This window comes from Salvelinus namaycush, chromosome 4, assembly GCF_016432855.1.
Source record: "Salvelinus namaycush isolate Seneca chromosome 4, SaNama_1.0, whole genome shotgun sequence".
Taxonomy (NCBI): domain Eukaryota; kingdom Metazoa; phylum Chordata; class Actinopteri; order Salmoniformes; family Salmonidae; genus Salvelinus; species Salvelinus namaycush.
Window position 1 is genome coordinate 13,009,471 of NC_052310.1, and position 18,016 is coordinate 13,027,486.

The 18,016-nt window shown below is 41.4% G+C and overlaps 1 protein-coding gene across 3 annotated transcripts; it reads left to right on the forward strand.

The window, feature by feature from the left end:
• The first annotated feature begins 2,200 nt into the window (after positions 1-2,200).
• On the forward strand, positions 2,201-17,912 carry LOC120046176 (mitogen-activated protein kinase 8). Of its 3 annotated transcripts, none has more exons than XM_038991193.1 (12): positions 2,201-2,432; positions 5,335-5,515; positions 5,947-6,076; positions 6,449-6,507; positions 9,760-9,898; positions 10,124-10,289; positions 11,702-11,773; positions 12,395-12,577; positions 13,006-13,130; positions 13,727-13,790; positions 14,426-14,503; positions 14,800-17,912. In XM_038991193.1, exons 2-12 carry the CDS (start codon positions 5,394-5,396, stop codon positions 14,955-14,957), a joined length of 1,296 nt encoding a protein of 431 aa, XP_038847121.1. In that variant the 5' UTR covers positions 2,201-2,432; positions 5,335-5,393; the 3' UTR covers positions 14,958-17,912. The 3 variants fall into 3 exon arrangements, with proteins under 3 accessions (XP_038847121.1, XP_038847122.1, XP_038847123.1); XM_038991194.1 differs by having other exon boundaries at positions 14,795-14,926; XM_038991195.1 differs by lacking the exons at positions 2,201-2,432; positions 5,947-6,076 and having other exon boundaries at positions 5,418-5,515.
• The last annotated feature ends 104 nt before the right edge of the window (positions 17,913-18,016 follow it).

Genomic DNA, 18,016 nt, shown 5'->3' on the forward strand with positions numbered 1-18,016 from the left:
AGAACAACAGCAAAGGACATTGTGAAGATGCTGGAGGAAACAGGTACAAAAGTATCTATATCCACAGTAAAACGAGTCCTATATCGACATAACCTGAAAGGCCGCTCAACAAGGAAGAAGCCACTGCTCCAAAACTGCCATAAAAAAACCGACTACGGTTTGCAACTGCACATGGGGACAAAGATTGTACTTTTTGGAGAAATGTCCTCTGGTCTAATGAAACTAAATAGAACTGTTTGGCCATAATAACCATCGTTATGTTTGGAGGAAAAAGGGGGAGGCTTGCAAGCCGAAGAACACCATCCCAATCTTGAAGCACGGGGTGGCAGCATCATGTTGTGGAGGTGCTTTGGTGCAGGAGGGACTGGTGCACTTCACAAAATAGATGGCATCATGAGGCAGGAAAATTATGTGGATATATTGAAGCAACATCTCAACAAGTCAGGAAGTTGAAGCTTGGTCGCAAATGGGTCTTCCAAATGGACAATGACCCCAAGCATACTTCCAAAGTTGTGGAAAAAATGGCCTAAGGACAACAAAGTCAAGGTATTGGAGTGGCCATGACAAAGCCCTGACCTCATCCTATAGAAAATGTGTAGGCAGAACAGAAAAAGTGTGTGCAAGCAAGGAGGCCTACAAACCTGACTCAGTTACACCAGCTCTGTCAGGAGGAATGGGCCAAAATTCACCCAACTTATTGTGGGAAGCTTGTGGAAGGCTACCCGAAACGTTTGGCCCAAGTTAAACAATTTAAAGGCGATGCTACCAAATACTAATTGAGTGTATGTAAACTTCTGACCCACTGGGAATGTGATGAAAGAAATAAACGCTGAAATAAATCATTCTCTCTACTATTATTCTGACATTTCACATTCTTAAAATAAAATGGTGATCCTAACTGACCTAAGACAGGGAATTTTTACTAGGATTAAATGTCAGGAATTGTGAAAAACGGAGTTTAAATGTATTTGGCTAAGGTGTATGTAAACTTCTGACTTCAACTTTATAAAAGCAACAGATATCATTAATAAGAAGGGGCTAGAAGCGTCTTATATGGTGAGCTACCAAGTGACTAGAACAGGCAAGCCACATACTATTGTGGAGGACTTGATTCTTCCTGCTACCGCGGATATGGCTGGGACAATGCTGGGGGAAAAGGCCCAAAAAACTATACAGACAATGCCTTCAAACAACACTGTTTTATGACACATCAGTGAAATGGCAGGAGATGTTTTGAAACAATTACTCTTTCGCATACAAGCCAGTGAATTCTATGCGTTACAGCTGGATGAGTCAACAGACGTGACGGGCCTGGCACAGCTCCTGGTATATGTCCATTATGTTTATGGGGGGGTCAATTAATGAAGACAAATGAACTCAAGCTTACGGACAATGTAAAATGTGATATAGCGAAGCACTTGAGTGAGCTGGGTGCGCAATTACGCCAGTACTTTCCCGAAACGGACAACACAAACAACTGGATTCGTTATCCCTTTCATGCCATGCTTCCAGTCCACTTACCGATACCTGAACAAGAGAGCCTCATCGAAATTGCAACAAGTGGTTCTGTGAAAATTTAATTTAATCAGAAGCCACTGCCAGATTTCTGGGTAGGGCTGCGCTCAGAATATCCTGCCAGCTGTGTCACTAGAGATTCTGGGTTCGAGTCCAGGCTCTGTCGCAGCCGGCTTCCCACGAGCCGGGTTGTGACAAAAACTCACACTCATTCTTATGTTTAATAAATGTATCATATAGTGTGTGTGTGTGGCAGGCTTACAATAATGGCAAAAAACAACATTTGAGAGTGCACTGACCCTGGTGCTAGAGGGGGTACGCTGCTGGAGGTTGAATGTTTGAAGGGGTACGGGACTATAAAAAGTTTGGGAACCACTGCTCTACTGAGATTTACTGTCAGGGCCCAGGTCTGGCAGAATCTGTGCAGAAGATCTAGGTGCTGCTGTAGGTTCTCTCTCGCTCTATGCACGCGCGTAAGTGCGTGTGCTTATTATGGCGAGATCACAGAGGTGAAATGCCTAAATGCCTCTAATTTGTCCTGCATAGTGTTGCTACATAAACTAATACCGTGAGAGGTAGGCTACCATAGGCTATACAACACCGCAGGACGATTTGCTCTTGAATGTCACCTAGTTCTCATCGGCAACTTCCGGCAAACATCGCAAGGTTTCGACGACATCGGTATGAAATGGCAGAAAATGCCTCTGTGTCACGGACTCAAAGATTAGGCTACGTAGTACACATGTATTTGGCAGAACCAGGCCTGCCAGTGGAAGGAAACGCAGTGGATTCAGAGTTTGTCCTACTAAGGAAGAAATAATATAATATCTTCAAACATTCTGCTGTATATTTCAACGGAAGACCAGAAACCGCGGTTTGACAGTTTTGGAATTTCTAACGCGTTCTTTTGGAGTAGGGTGAGTTCGATATTAAACCTTTATAAGACATGTTATTGTTTGCAGTGGGGGAGGGTATTCGCACTGATGGGTTGCAAAGAACACAGAAAATACATTAAATAACAGCAATTAGCTAGCTGGACCATATTGTCAAGTTTTGGCTTTTAAAGACATGCACCGAATAAAAAAAAGATGGCTATTGGATATTCTCAAACGCGCACGAGAGGCTACAAAATGCGCTAACGTTACATTGTAAGACTAACTACCTGCTAACAGCTAGTGCTACATTGTAACAACGACCTAAGTATCTTCGCGGCATATAGGCTACTGACAACATCAACGGCGTGGTTACATTTGCCATGCTATATTTGGATTTGTAACATCACCTTATTTCTAAAATGAATGAGAAACACAAGCCCACCATTCGGTCATAAATGGGCTTTTGACAATTAGCCTACCACCAATGGACTAGTATAAACTTGTGAGTGTAAGTTAACTTATTGCTTGCTGCTAGTGCGTCAAGCCGATTTCTATTAAACAGGTGAGAGGTGTATAGCTGCAATTTGTCTACATTTAATCCAATATACCTAAGAATAGCAGAATAATGAATCGACGATTTTATGGTCACATCGACAACCATCTATCATAATATGAACGCTATTTATCATGTAAATATGGTTAAATCATATCTTAATTTGACTATCTATTCAATTAAAGATTAATACAATTTCGGTGATGTTTAGTGTCGCATGTTGTTTTTGAAGGATTTTGGACACCTTCATTAACCATTCCAGGTGTGTCATATAGAAGAATGACCTCCGTAACAGATGAAGCCAGATGCTTTTGGCACATTGCTTCTAATCGTGATGTCTGCTCTGTGGTGATAGGCTTCAGTGTCTTCATTAGCTGGAAAAGTAGGCTGGTGAATCCCAGAAAAACACATAGATAATGTGAGAAGTCATATTAATTTAGGTTAGATGTAGACCCCAGCTGGGCATTGTGGTATGAAAGAGAGTCATGGATGGCCCTGAATGATTTGACAGCTGGTTTGAAAGTTTGAACAACCCATTTTCATGTTCAGCTTTCTTCCAGTTATGCATTTAATTTATTCCTTGAAATGAAATGGCCCCCATTTTACTGAAATGCCCCATACCGCGAACGTGTGATTAGTGAGAGACCTTGAAACAGCGTCAGACGATGTAGCGCGACGACATGCTTCATGGCTATGGTTCTCTGCCTCCCTCTGATCGCACATTCTCTCAGATTCTCTGTGATTTGAAGCAGCACTCATCTAAGTTTCACGTCTAAAGACCAACTGACATGTCATAAAAATGCTCACATTCCAGTGATAATGTGGTGGAAAAAAAGTGTCATTCATGTTGTTTTAATAAAATTACACGCATATCATTCAATTTAATCTGACTGTATTGCTATGGTCATCCTGTTGTTCACACCGCCATTCATTCTGCTCCAGAGCACACAATTGGATGAAGCGACTGCACAGAAACGATTTCATTTTGAATTTGGCAAAGCATTCTGTTCAGGCTTCTCCAACCCCTGTTTTAGTCCCTCCATCTCAAAGCAGGGCTTCAGGCCGTTGACATGCCTTTCAACCGGGATGAAAAAACCCTGCTGAACGCCCCTTCATGTGGAAAAGGGGAAGGGGGTGGCTGTATAGGCGTATGGAGGTCAAGTCATGGTCTGTTGACCGTGCAGCCATCAGCCAGTGAAAATGTCCTCAGCACAAATGTTCTAGATTTGACTAATGATTTCTTCTTCTAGCTCCTTATCAAATCCAGCGCTCCCTCCCGCTCTCCTTTTCTCTCTCTGCCTCAATACTTTCTTCCATTTGCCTGAACAATGAGTCTTAAATGTACATTTCTGCATGCTCAAATGGTCTTTGGACAGTGGTACTAGTCCCTCTTGTTGTGATAGCTGTGGGATTTCTCTATAAGGTAGTGATGAACTTTTCTAGCGCTGGCCAATATCTCGCCTGAACAATCATCTAAAGACATTGTGTTTGTTTTACATTTTCTATGTTAAAATCGAGCCCGGATGTCTCGTTACTATTGTGGCAAGGAAACAAAACACGAAGTGGATTTAACTTCTTTAGGAAAACAGCCCTAATGTTTGAAATTAACATACTTTTAGTGTCATCCAGAGTCACATTTATTTATTTTCCCTGCTTTTCCACACAGTATTTTACATATAGCAGGTTTTTAAAGGACCAGAGTGTGGTCTGCTTTGTGTTTTAATTTTTGCCATGGAAAACGTATTGCGACACTGGTATCCTCACAGCCCTAGTTCAAATGCTAGCAAAGCACAGCCACAACCCCCAGGAAATGCCTCTGTTTTCTGATATTGGAGATGTTTTTAAAGCTGTAGAAGCAGGATGTATGCAATGGATTTTTTGAGCTGAAGGTTTGGCCAGCTTAGGCTAACACAATTGTGGCTGAAACATTGGTCCCTGTTTAGACCACAATTGATTGGTGGTAGCAGACAGTTTGCTGGGCTTTTGTTTTGCTTTGCAGTGCTCTGGTTTTACATTTTTGAAAGCTGTGATCCAAATCCTGGAATGAATTTGTACAGTATATTGATTTATGATGGGATATAAAATACCAGCTAATCCTATAAACCCAGAACTATAATGTGTTGTAATGCATTTAAACCTATTTAGATTAACTGTATGTGTAACGCAGTATACCCTCGCTAGCCTAAATGACCCAAATGTCATCGCTATTCAGGGGGGACTTGATTTCTCTCATATACTGAATCATTTCGCCTCATGAATTTTGACACACAATGCAGCCTCTGTCAATCGTATTCCCATAGATTGACAGCTATGGCTTGGAAGGTCCAGGTAATAAGCTGATAATATGCTAATTGCTTTTTTATCTTTCTGTTTCTTCTCCCTCTGTCTTAGGTCTTGAGACAGAAGTCCCACTTGGATGCCCAAAACACACACTTTGTCCAGATTTCATCATGAATCGGAATAAGCGTGAAAAGGAGTATTACAGTTTAGACGTCGGGGATTCCACTTTTACGGTGTTGAAGCGCTACCAGAATTTAAGACCCATAGGCTCCGGAGCACAAGGGATTGTCTGGTGAGTAGATGGAGCTGTGAATTGGAAAGGAAAAGAGATGCTCATTTTCCAGTGGCTATGTTAGAACTGTGTGTGTTACTCTGGGAAAGAACATCTCGTCTGAATCATACTATAAAATATCACAATTTGCCAGCTATTTGAAATGGTATTGGAAGTCAATGTGATTCAAACGTTATTAGCTGCTGTAGGTTGAAATGGCATTGGAAGTCAATATGATACGTTATTAGCTGCTTTAAGTTTGTTTGTATGCTATATGTTTGCCATTGGTCCGGTATTACACTTCAATCATTTGGACCCTGATATTGATCTAGGATGTGGGAAATAAGGAACAAAACTCATCTTTCATTAAATATATATATATATATTTAATGCTAGCCTTCTTCAGATACATCATAAAGTATGGACGTACATTTGTATTTTTGTGTTTCTAGCTCAGCGTATGACCACAACCTTGAACGAAATGTGGCAATTAAAAAACTCAGCCGGCCTTTCCAGAACCAGACCCATGCCAAAAGAGCTTACAGAGAACTGGTGCTTATGAAATGTGTCAACCATAAGAACGTAAGCTATTCACCTCTCTGAATCTGTGTGTCTGATTCGAAAAAGGGGAACAGCAAGTAGGAAAGGGAGTTGTCCCGATTTTATAGAAAAGAAAGTTGCGAAAGCATTTTCTCTTGTACAATTGAACCAAAATGTAAGATTCACCACAGATCATTCTAGAATGCTGCGATCCTCTTGTAGCTCTTACATGAATTCTTGATTAATTTTTCTAAAATGTCATTGTCTATTTGATGTGGTGTTATTCATTTTCGGAAGAACCCTTCTGTAGTTTTAGCTCGCCCTTAGGCAGCATATTGTCAGCATGAAATGCAATGTTCCTACATACGCTGCTCACACAACTATGATGCACTGATGCATCTTATATCTCCACAGATTATTGGCCTATTAAATGTATTCACGCCACAGAAGACGCTGGAAGAATTTCAAGATGTGTAAGTAACGTCATCGTCGCCTTTGCTTATAAAATCAATAAGGATAAATTGCAATACTTAATAATCTCTGTTCCCTGGTAGGCTATAGTGCTGAAATGGCCAAAAGTATATTTTGGATGTGTGTTTTTTGTACAGTGTAGTGGGGACCAGGGTCTATTGTGGTATAACTGAAGGGTTAGTACATTGTAGTGCATGGGAGGAAATGTGATTCATTCTCAGAGCGGAGGGAGGTACTTTGAGAATCTCTGTCTTTCTGATTTGGATCTAAAAAGAAAAATGAACATCATGGCTGGGGGGTAAACAAGCCCGTTGCACTATGACGGAGTATGACGGTGGAGCAGCCCACTCCTGTGTTTGTGTGCGTGTATGTATCCTGCAGCATCACACAATAGAATACATTTGAGTCATTTATGAAGTAATTTACAATGCTTTTTTTAAGAAGTGTAATAGACCAGGGTTTTTCAAACTTTTCTTGCCCAGGGAAAACCGGTGACCGAGGGACCACCATCAAATGTTAGCAAAAAAAAGAAATCACATCTTGTCATCATTAAAAGATGACTGCTATGGTGTGTGGTCATCCACACCCCCTCCCAAAATGGCTGCTGTGCCATTTTTTCCCCTTGCATTACTTGACATAGATCCAGAAAAACTAGATGTGTAAATCCATAACTGGCATAGTTCTGGGTGAATGATAATGGCAAGTAGAAGTAATAAACATTTTAAAATTAATAGATTTGGTCGGCAGTTATTATTTTGACCTCCCCACAGTTTATTGGAAGAGGAAGTGTAAACTCTAACATAATTTATTAGCTAGAAAGGTAACTTGCAGTTTTTAATCTACACAGTTTGGCATCGAGCTGAGAAACACTTTTGCCGTTTTAAGATAATTTCCTTCAATTCTATGTATTTTGCCATGGCTAATGCTGTGTTCGTCTGCTCAAACATTATAACAAAATCAATGGACATGTGGCCTGAATGACCATTAACAATTATTTTATTTTAGATTCTCCCTGACTGTCTAGCTGTTATTTGATTGTTAGTTCTCAGCCATTATTTATATATACACACTACCGTTTAGAAGTTTGGGGTCTCTTAGAAATGTCCTTGTTTTCCATGAAAACATACATGAAATGGGTTGCAAATTGAATAGGAAATATAGTCAAGATGTTGACAAGGTTATAAATAATGATTTTTAATTGAAATAATAATTGTGTCCTACAAACTTTGCTTTCGTCAAAGAATCCTCCATTTGCAACAATTACAGCCCTGCAGACCTTTGGCAGTCTAGTTGTCAATTTGTTGTGGTAATCTGAAGAGATTTCACCCCGTGCTTCCTGAAGCACTTCCCACAAGTTGGATTGGCTTGATGGGCACTTCTTACATACCATACGGTTAAGCTGCTCCCACAACAGCTCAATAGGGTTGAGATCCGGTGACTGTGCTGGCCACTCCATTATAGACAGAATACCATCTGACTGCTTCTTCCCTAAATATTTCTTGCATAGTTTGGAGCTGTGCTTTGGGGCATTGTCCTGTTGTAGGAGGAAATTGGCTCCAATTAAGCGCTGTCCACAGGGTATGGCGTTGCAAAATGGAGTGATAGCCTTTCTTCTTCAAGATCCCTTGTACCATGTACAAATATCCCACTTTACCACAACCAAAGCACCCCCAGACCATCACATGGCCTCCACCATGCTTGACAGATGGCGTCAAGCACTCTTCCAGCATCTTTTAATTTTTTATGCATCTTACGAATGTTCTTCTTTGAGATCCGAACCTCTCAAACTTAAGGTTTTCTGTCCAGTGTCTGTGTTATTTTGCCCATCTTAATCTTTTCCTTTATTGGCCAGTCTGAGATATGGCTTTTTCTTTGCAACCATGCAAAGAAAAAGGCCAGCATCCCATCCTCTTCAATTTTGAAAGTTGAGAACAGTGTTTTGCGGGTACTATTTAATGAAGCTGCCAGTTGAGGACTTTGAGGCGTCTGTTTCTCAAACTAGCCACTCTAATGTACTTGTCCTCTTGCTCAGTTGTGCACCGGGGCCTCCCACTCCTCTTTCTATTCTGGTTAGCTGTTCTGTGAAGGGAGTAGTACACAGCGTTGTACGAGATCTACAGTTTCTTGGCAATTTCTTGCATGGAATAGCCTTCAATTCTCAGAACAAGAATAGACTGACGAGTTTCAGAAGAAAGGTCTTTGTTTCTGGCCATTTTGAGCCTGTAATCGAACCCACAAATGCTGATGCTCCAGATACTCAACTAGTCTGAAGGCCAGTTTTATTGCTTCTTTAATCAGAACAACAGTTTTCAGCTGTGCTAACATAATTGCAAAAGGGTTTTCTGATGATCAATTAGCCTTTTAAAATGATAAACTTGGATTAGCTAACACAGTGTGCCATTGGAACACAGGAGTGATAGTTGCTGATAATGGGCCTCTGTACGCCTATGTAGATATTCCATTAAAAATCAGCCGTTTCCAACTACAATAGTCATTTACAATGTTAGCAATGTGTACACTGTATTTCGGATCTATTTGAATGGACAAAAGATTTTTCTTTCAAAAAACAAGGACATTTCTAACTCACCCTATACTTTTGAGCGTTAGTACGCATAAACACAAACTACCGGTCAAACGTTTTAGAACTCCTACTCATTCAAGGGTTTTTCTTTATTTTTATATTTTTTACATTGTAGAATAACAGTGAAGTAACACACATGGAATCATGTAGTATCCCAAAAAGTGTTAAACAATTCAAAATATATTTGAGATTCTTCAAATAGCCACCCTTTGCCTTGAGGACAGCTTTGCACACTCTTGGCATTCACACTCTTGGCATTTCCCCCGCAATTGCAATTGGAATGATATGAAGGGGGGAGAGAGTGTGAGAGGCTCACTCATTACAGCAAACAAGCAGGTACGCTTTTATTACAGGAATCATGAGAATAATGCACTTCACTGTTGAACAAATTCATGGTTTTATCCACCCAGAAATAGTACGTTTTGATTGAGGTGACCAGGTAGAATGTGCAGCTTGCACCAGTCGGAACAATTAAATGGTCACAGTCTGAAGCCCTGGTGTGTGAGTGAGAACGCGAGACGTGTGCACTCTGTGCATATTCTTTCATGTGTGTGGGTGTATCTGTGTGCGTCTGCCTGTGTATGCATACGTTTGTGAGTGTATACGTGTGCACTGCACATCTTTCTGTGTAATGTCATCCACCCTCCCTTCCCTCCTCTGTATCCGTCCCCAGGTATATTGTGATGGAGCTGATGGATGCCAACCTGTGCCAGGTGATTCAGATGGAGCTGGACCACGAGCGGCTGTCCTATCTGCTCTACCAGATGCTGTGTGGCATCAAGCACCTTCACGCCGCGGGCATCATACACAGGGTGGGCACACACCACCACACCTTGCCTGGCCAAGCAACCTTAATATGACCCAGTCCTCCTTTGTATCCCTAAAGGGTTCCCTTCTCTTACAATGCATTCACCTTTGGAGAATAAAATAAAAATAAATAAAAATACATTTCATTGGTGTGGTGTGAATGGAACTTAAGCATCGGTAGAGAGTTATCCATCTCTAAAGTGTATCCCCCTCCTGTCCCCCAACCTCAGGATCTGAAACCCAGCAACATCGTGGTAAAGTCTGACTGCACGCTGAAGATCCTGGACTTTGGATTGGCCAGGACAGCGGCCACGGGCCTCCTGATGACCCCGTACGTGGTGACCCGCTACTACCGCGCCCCTGAAGTCATATTGGGCATGGGTTACCAGGCCAATGGTGAGTGAGCGACCGAGGGATCGGCCAATTGGAGCTGTGCGTGCCGCAGAACGCTGTTTGTCGCATGCCCCGCCCACAAGGTCCTGAGACACCCACCTTCAGCCACCCCCCCCCCCGTGTCAGTGTCGCAGTCAGAGGGGTAGGTGGCACGCCTGGCTATGCGTTGTGGGTTCCTTTCCTGCTGCATAGAGAGCCAGTGCACAGCAGGCGTAGTGCTTGTGTTTTGTAGGAGGCTGTCCAGAGACGGCGCAGCTGGACTAGATGTCAGTGTGATCCAGTCCCTAGTTTGGCTTGTCTTTAACAATTAACGTTTACTGCAAGAATGTGCAGATGTGATGGGGCTTGATATCTCCGAATCATTGGACTCGCTGCGATAAAATTCAAAGATTAAATACGAGGGAAAAAACTGCCTGAAAATATGGGCATCCCTGCAGTGTCTAAAAACGACCCAAACTTTCCTGCTGACTTGTTGCTTTGCCTTTCTTCTTCTCCTTCTTTCTATGCTACACATATTTAGTGGATATATGGGCTGTGGGCTGCATTATGGCAGAAATGGTTCGCCACAAAATCCTTTTTCCAGGAAGGGACTGTATCCTTGTGCTGCTTGAAGCAGTTCAGTTCTGCATTTGAAAAAAACATCAGTTTATTTTTGAAGGCTTGTTACAATGGATTGCGGAGATCATGTCAAAGAGCAACTGTCAAAATGTATTTATCTTCTGATATGCCTGACACCTCCACTCCCCCCCACACCTTCCCTCTATCCCCCAAAGTACCCAGTGCTGTAGCTTGATGCACTTCTCACTTATGCAACAAGCACCTGAAATAGAATTCGACAGTGTTTTGCGCTTTAATTTTTTACCAACACAATTGCAAAAGATACCCTTTTAAATCATATTGTTTGATGTACTTCTTCAAAGATAAGCAGCCATTTTGGCAGAAAATAAGAAATGGACCCTGTCCTTACACAGAATATCTAATATCAATGATTGACTGGTCGATCTTTTATCAATGATCAAAAATTGGACTTTGTCTATTAAACTAATAGTATTAATTTGCCCCAGTGAAAATCTTGAGGGTTTTATGCATTTCTGCTGTCATAATACAGTTTCTGCAGGCCTCGGGTGTCAGTGTCTTGCTAGTCGAAAGCCAATGTAGGCAGTTCTTTGGCCCACTTCCACTTTGTTTAATAATATGCCAGATAGTGAACCAAAAAACCCTCACCTTATCATGATGCACTGCCTAGTCGGACACTGACAGCGGTTTGACATGAGAGTTGGCATGCCTTCATTTTCTTTGTTTGTATTCACACACATCACCTTGTCTGCATCGTAATTACTTCCTTGTTTTATGATTTTTATTTTTTTGGATTGCTTTGTTCTGCATGCTAATTTGGTTGTCATTCCACTTTTCAGTTGATGTCTGGTCTATTGGCTGCATCATGGCAGAAATGGTCCGAGGTAGTGTGTTGTTCCCAGGCACAGATCGTATCCTTCCCTGGACCCTCGTCGTCCCTCCATTGTGTGTGTGAATATTTGTGTGTATGTGTATGCAAATGTGTTTGTTATGTGTGTGTTCTGGTGGTCAGCGTATCATACTGCATTTACATGTTAGTCATTTAGCAGATGCTCTTAACCAGAGCGAGTTACAGGATCGATTAGGGTTAAGTCCCTTGCTCAAGGGCACATCGACAGATTTTTCACCTAGTCTGCTTAAGGTTTGAAACCAGCGACCTTTCACCCTATCCAAATTACTTTCCACTGGGTTGGGTATATGTGAAAGGGTTTGTACCTGTCGGCGGCCATTTCAACTCAAGGGGAAAGTGTTCTGATCACTTCACCTCATTACACAGTCCCACGTCGAGGCTTGTGGCTTTGTTTTCAGTCTTCTTTGTGTCTGTCTCACTGGAGAAGAGGCGATCGAACAGCATTCCCTTGGTTCCTCAATCACAGTTGTTCTACAAAGTCAACAGTGAAAGAAATTCGCCTCCTCTGTGTCCAGTGTCCGTAATCCTCCTCCTTTATCCCAACTACAAGCACAAAACCGTGCCAATATTCCGCTTGTGAAAAGCTTCTTTGCAGCATTTTTCTTACATGTTGGAACGTCAGATATTGATCAGTGGAACAAGGTGATCGAGCAGCTGGGGACTCCAAGTCAGGAGTTCCTGATGAAGCTCAACCAGTCAGTGAGGACTTACGTGGAAAACAGACCCCGCTATGCCGGCTATACCTTCGAGAAGCTCTTCCCCGACGTCCTCTTCCCAGCCGACTCAGAGCACAACAAACTGAAAGGTAAGCGGGGAGAGCACACGCCCCTGGGGGACACCCAAAGCATGGAAACTGCAGTATGGTGTATCATTGTGAAATGCAAAATGTCTCATACATGTCTGTATGACTAGAATATCCCATATATAGTAGTCAGTTATTTGCTGAATATAAGTATATTATGTGCCTAACACTGTCTCTGATATGCACTAACTAATCGAGTCCGACTTATGTGATCAATTGGAAATTCCACGGAAAGTAGTCTGATGATCATGAATAGTATTTTATGTGGTGGTTTGAAGCCTTACTCTGCTTTGATTCGGATCATGTTTGACTAAGGGACTCTATTCTGGCCCACTACACTAATTTATCAGCACAGTGAATGTCAGCCGAGGGAATGAGAGGGGAATTTTCCCACGCCATTAATTTCTCTATTTGTCTCAATTGTCTCGCAGCAAGTCAAGCCAGAGACCTATTATCGAAGATGCTGGTAATAGATGCATCCAAACGTATCTCTGTGAGCGAGGCTCTCCAGCACCCCTACATCAACGTGTGGTATGATCCAACTGAAGTGGAGGCGGTAAGCACTTACTGGCCCATTATGTGGGCGTGGAGGGGTGGTTCTTGTGTTAATGATCTACTCTTACGTTAGAGAATAACATGACTCTTCAGATCTACTGTGTGTGCGTGTTTTTATTTTCTATGCGTGCATATGCCTCGAAATACACATTGAGTGTTGAGAGGGAACGTCAAAACAGCCACACGCAAAATGATGAAAGCCCTGTGAGTTTGCCTGCCTGTGAAAAGCTTAGCCCGGATCAGATCATAAAACTCCCTGACTGTTTAAGCAGGGGATCTGGATTTGACATCCATTGACAGCCAGGTCGTCATCACCGAGAGTGCACTTGCCATTTTTCCTCTGTCAACCAATCAGACCCCGGCTACCGTAAAGTGCGGGGGTGGAGAATGAGATGTTGCACTCCACTCAGTCACTCGCATGCAAACATTCCTCACAACTGACAAAATCGGCCTTGAGACGTGTAGATTTGGCTGCAGTGCAGCGCCTTGTGCAAATGTATCAAATTTGATTGTGACTCAGCCAAGTGAAGAGAAGGCCAACAGTCCCCATGACACCCCACTTAAAGTACACTGTGCCCTGTCCTGTTCCTCTTGCAGCCCCCACCGCTGATCACAGACAAGCAGCTGGATGAGAGGGAGCACACGGTGGAGGAGTGGAAAGGTACATTAGAGAGCGAGAGAAGCCATTTTCCTTACCCATGCTTTGATTCATACACTTTGAGCATGTTTAAATGTTTCCACTATGTTACATTGCAATTGCACATTATTCTAAGACTCTACATCTCAAGATGTTCTTGTGGGACATTCAATCTTAATATTTGAGTTTTATGCAGGTTTTGCCCTTTGTCTGTCTCTGTCCTAAAATGCCTGTCTAAAGTGAGACGTGTTTATGGTGCATCCTACCCCTCCCTGTCTAATCTAAACCTGGTCTGGTGATCTAACCCTGCTTCCTTTGGGAGCGTGATAATGACGACAGGGCATTCACACCCAAGTCTAGCAGAGCCCTGTTTATTATGCTCTATTCTCAAGTGTGGACTCCGTGTCATATCATGCTAGCAATGTTCCTGTCTGTCATGTTCTTCTTAGGTTTATGTCTCATGTCTAGGGTTGCAAAATTCCCGAGATTCACAGTTTTTCCAGAAATCCCAGTTGGAAGGTTCCCAGATATCCTGCTTGTTCCCTCCTAATTCCAGGAATCTTCTGACAAGAATTTCTGGAAAACCTGGGAGTTTTGGTGTAGTTACCAGAAGTTCAACTGTAGGCACTCTTTTGACTAAATCTTGTGATCCATTGCAGATTTGATATACATGGAAGTCCAGGACTGGGAGGAGAGAACGAAGAATGGAGTGATCCGGGGACAGCCAGCGTCTTTAGGTTAGTTTAGAGAGTTTTCTGCAAGGGCAACCTAGCACTCAAACTCTGATAGTTATACTCTTTAACTAGTTCTTATAACTTGTTCCTGGTCAGGTCTTATGGTCAGAGAAATCTCCTGGTTCTAGAGTACTATGTGTGGGAGCAACAAATTGAGACTGGCACGGTCTCTCTGCCCGTAGTTGACTTCTGTTCCAGATCCAGCTCTTAATGAAGAACCGTTCCTCTTTCTGCCTAACCAGAAGTGGTTTAAGTCTGACTTGATACCCCCTCTCTGTTTCTCCATACATGTAGCACAGGTGCAGCAGTGAGCAGCAGCTTCCAGCAGCACCCTTCTGCGTCGTCCTCGTCCGCCAACGATGTCTCCTCCATGTCCACTGACCCCACCCTGGCCTCGGACACAGACAGCAGCCTGGAGACGGCCTCTAACACGGACCCGCTGGGCTGCTGCAGATGACCATCACCCTGCCCTGGTCCCTGTCCCACCAGTCCCTACACTTGTCTTCAATGGTGTAGAGTTTAGGCCAGTTTCGATGTTTGTTTGTAAAAAAAAAAAAGAAGAAAAAACATTTTTTTCCCTTAAAGTACTACTACATTTTATTACATTTTATTAATATTTTTTAGTCCAGGCTGTAATATCAATTTATTTTTAACCTAAGAACTTTATGATTTCACTACGCTGCAGTTTTGGCCAATGGTGATATTTTGAGAACGTCTGTAAAAGCTTTTTACATGCTTTCATTTTGTATCTTTGTTTTTAGTGTCATCTACTTCTATTTCAGGCTACTGCTGTTTCAACTGGCCATATCAATGTAGAATGAGTTTGTACAGATTTTATGGTGAATATATTTTTTTCAAATTTAGTTTGCAGTGAGCCATTCTACCCATCATTTATGATTTTAGTACTCCCCTTCCGAATATTACTATTTCTTTGTCTATTCTAATCTCTTTCATATAGAATACTGTTTAATGCATATCCATTGGGTTGGATTTTGAGATATACAGTTTTCCTCGTGAGTCACTACCTCCTTGAAAAAAAAAAACAGTTTATTAAACCGCTTTCTTTTTTTCTTTTCTTATTAGTTTAGTCTTAAAATATCTCAAAATGCTGTTAGATTCCTGAACCATTTTCTCTTTTGGTAAAAGACATTTAGTATTTATTTTTTGTTGTTGAATTTTTGTCTGAATTTTCTTTTCCAATATTATGGGTGTTACAGTATATGACGGAAATGGCGCAGATAGGTCCAGAAAGGAAACTAAGGAGCTTTTGATAATTTTCTTTGTTTGTCAGTGCTGAAGGCACTGGTCAGTTATTCTCCAGTGATTATTTTCTACAGGTTTACTCTTTCTTTGACAGTGGGGCTATGTTGTACGCTAGGACTGAGAAACGTGGCAGTGGTCGTACTGTACAGGTGTATGCTGAAGAGCTTTGTGAGAAATAGTATGTTACTAGTTAGAACACATGACTTGAGACGGTTGAAGGTATATGAAGAATGTGTTTCGATTGAGTCCAAAACAGGGACGTAGAGAGGGCTTGTGTATGTAGTGATGTTGGTTGTCTTTGGAGGGATGGACATTCTGCAGGCTTAAAGCGCAGAAACAAACTATTTAAAGAAACAAGGTTCCTAATCTGTGCTCATGTTATTCATGTAATATAAGTGTGCAGTCAGCTTGCAGTGTATTGAACATTTCAAATTGGAAAATGAGTGTACAATACGTAAGTAATAAGCTGGATCTCAGAGAAGATAATTGGCTGAACCCTTTGCAGAACTTGTACGTATGCATGCACTAAATAAATGTCACCCTATGCTTAGTACATCACAAAATAGCTACAGAACCACCTCAAAACCCAAGTGAATCAGTGATTCTGTACTGTATGCAATAATGGTGTCCTTTAAAAAAAAAAAGAGGCTTTTAAAAGGAAAAAGTGCCTGTAGTTTGTCAAGCATTCATTCCTGAGTATCTAGGAAGAGGATGAGTAGGCCTGTTGTGTCGAGGTCAATAACGGTTCCTGATAATGACTAGTAGTTTCCACAAATAAGTCAATCACATTTGAGGCGTTTATCGTTAATGTATTGTACATTTTCTTTTCCTACGGCATTGGTAAGTCTCCAACTTTACGGTCAATGTTCTGTCAAGAGGATGATGTATGCTTCTGATTATTTTAGCTCATACATTTGAAAATGTTTCAGAAAGGGGGCAGTTTTATCAAAGTAGGTCTTTCATCAAAGTAAAATACGTTTAAAAAAAATTACAATGACTGGTAGGTGTGTATGGTTTGCGGCTTTACTTTGCATAATGAGAATGTGCTTGATGATTTTAGGAGGGAAATTATCATACTGTTTTGCCTCATTTCCTCAATATTAAGCCAAATGTATTTGTGCTGAATGGTGGCTGTGGCAGTGTAGCTGTTATGCGGTGGTGTTGAAGAATGCCTGTGCTAAATGATGGAGTTGTTTCAGAATGTAAAATACCATGTAGTGTGTTGTTGAATGGTCGAAGGGGAAGGTATGCAGAATAACAGCCAATCATATGTATCCATTATTATAGTAGCTGTGTTATAATTCATAATTATGATACATTTTTTGTTATTTTAAGTGCTCTTCTGTTTCTTAACCCAGCATTATTAGGGACACATTCAGAATTTTGACTTTCTGTGGCTTTTTGCTTTTCTATCACATCTCTCAAAATTGTAATTGTGATTTTTAAGTAGGCTTTGATGAACTACCTCACACTCAATTTCTACAAGTTCTTGGATACCTAGTTGCCCACATGATTAGCTATCGAAGACATGTGAATACAGATTCCGTTATTTATTTATTTGAGAGAGTACTATTGTCAATGTTAGGAAACTTCTAGTTGTGTACGGTGTGTACTTCACCTAGAAGTAAAGAGAATTGTTTATGTAAATGTCATTTCTCCCCCCCTCTTTTTCCCTCTTGTTTTTACAGTTCATGTGCAATACCTTCTGCAAATTATGCTAGTAGTAAACTAAGTGATGGATCTAGCCTGTTACTTTGTATTTTTCTGAAGGTAGAGAAATGTTTGGTACTGTCAATCCATGTTTTCCTTTTTTATGAATTAGGATGATTCCTTGTGACTTTTAATCTATGATGTTACGTAATCAGTCCTATATCAGTCCTTAATCTATGGCCAGAGGCGGTTATATCATGCATGGCCAATAGATTTTGATTGGGATCAGGCCAAATAATGATAAAGGAAAAAATGTAAAGCCTAAAAACAAACTCATATATATATATGGTGCTGGTTTGTTATGCAACTAGTTCAACATGTCTGGCTCTGCATCCCGACCGCAGCCAATGAAAAGTACACTACTGGAATAAAAACACTGGGATCTGATGATGCCAACTTTAAAAAAACATGTACTGCAAATAAAAGAAACAAAATTTGACTTGTGCATTTGTAGGTCTTTTTTTTGCGCTTGATCTTAATATGTGGTATAATGTGTTGGAATTGTAAGACACTCTGAGCTAAGTAGAAGATGCACTGAACACA

What these genes read in the sequence shown, in the direction of transcription:
- LOC120046176 (XM_038991193.1), top strand. Translation starts at nt 5,394, where the DNA reads ATGAATCGGAATAAGCGTGAAAAGGAGTATTACAGTTTAGACGTCGGG. An exon ending in AGAGCACAACAAACTGAAAG is followed by an intron (nt 12,578 to 13,005) that starts GTAAGCGGGGAG and finishes ATTGTCTCGCAG; the next exon opens with CAAGTCAAGCCAGAGACCTA. An exon ending in CACGGTGGAGGAGTGGAAAG is followed by an intron (nt 13,791 to 14,425) that starts GTACATTAGAGA and finishes GATCCATTGCAG; the next exon opens with ATTTGATATACATGGAAGTC.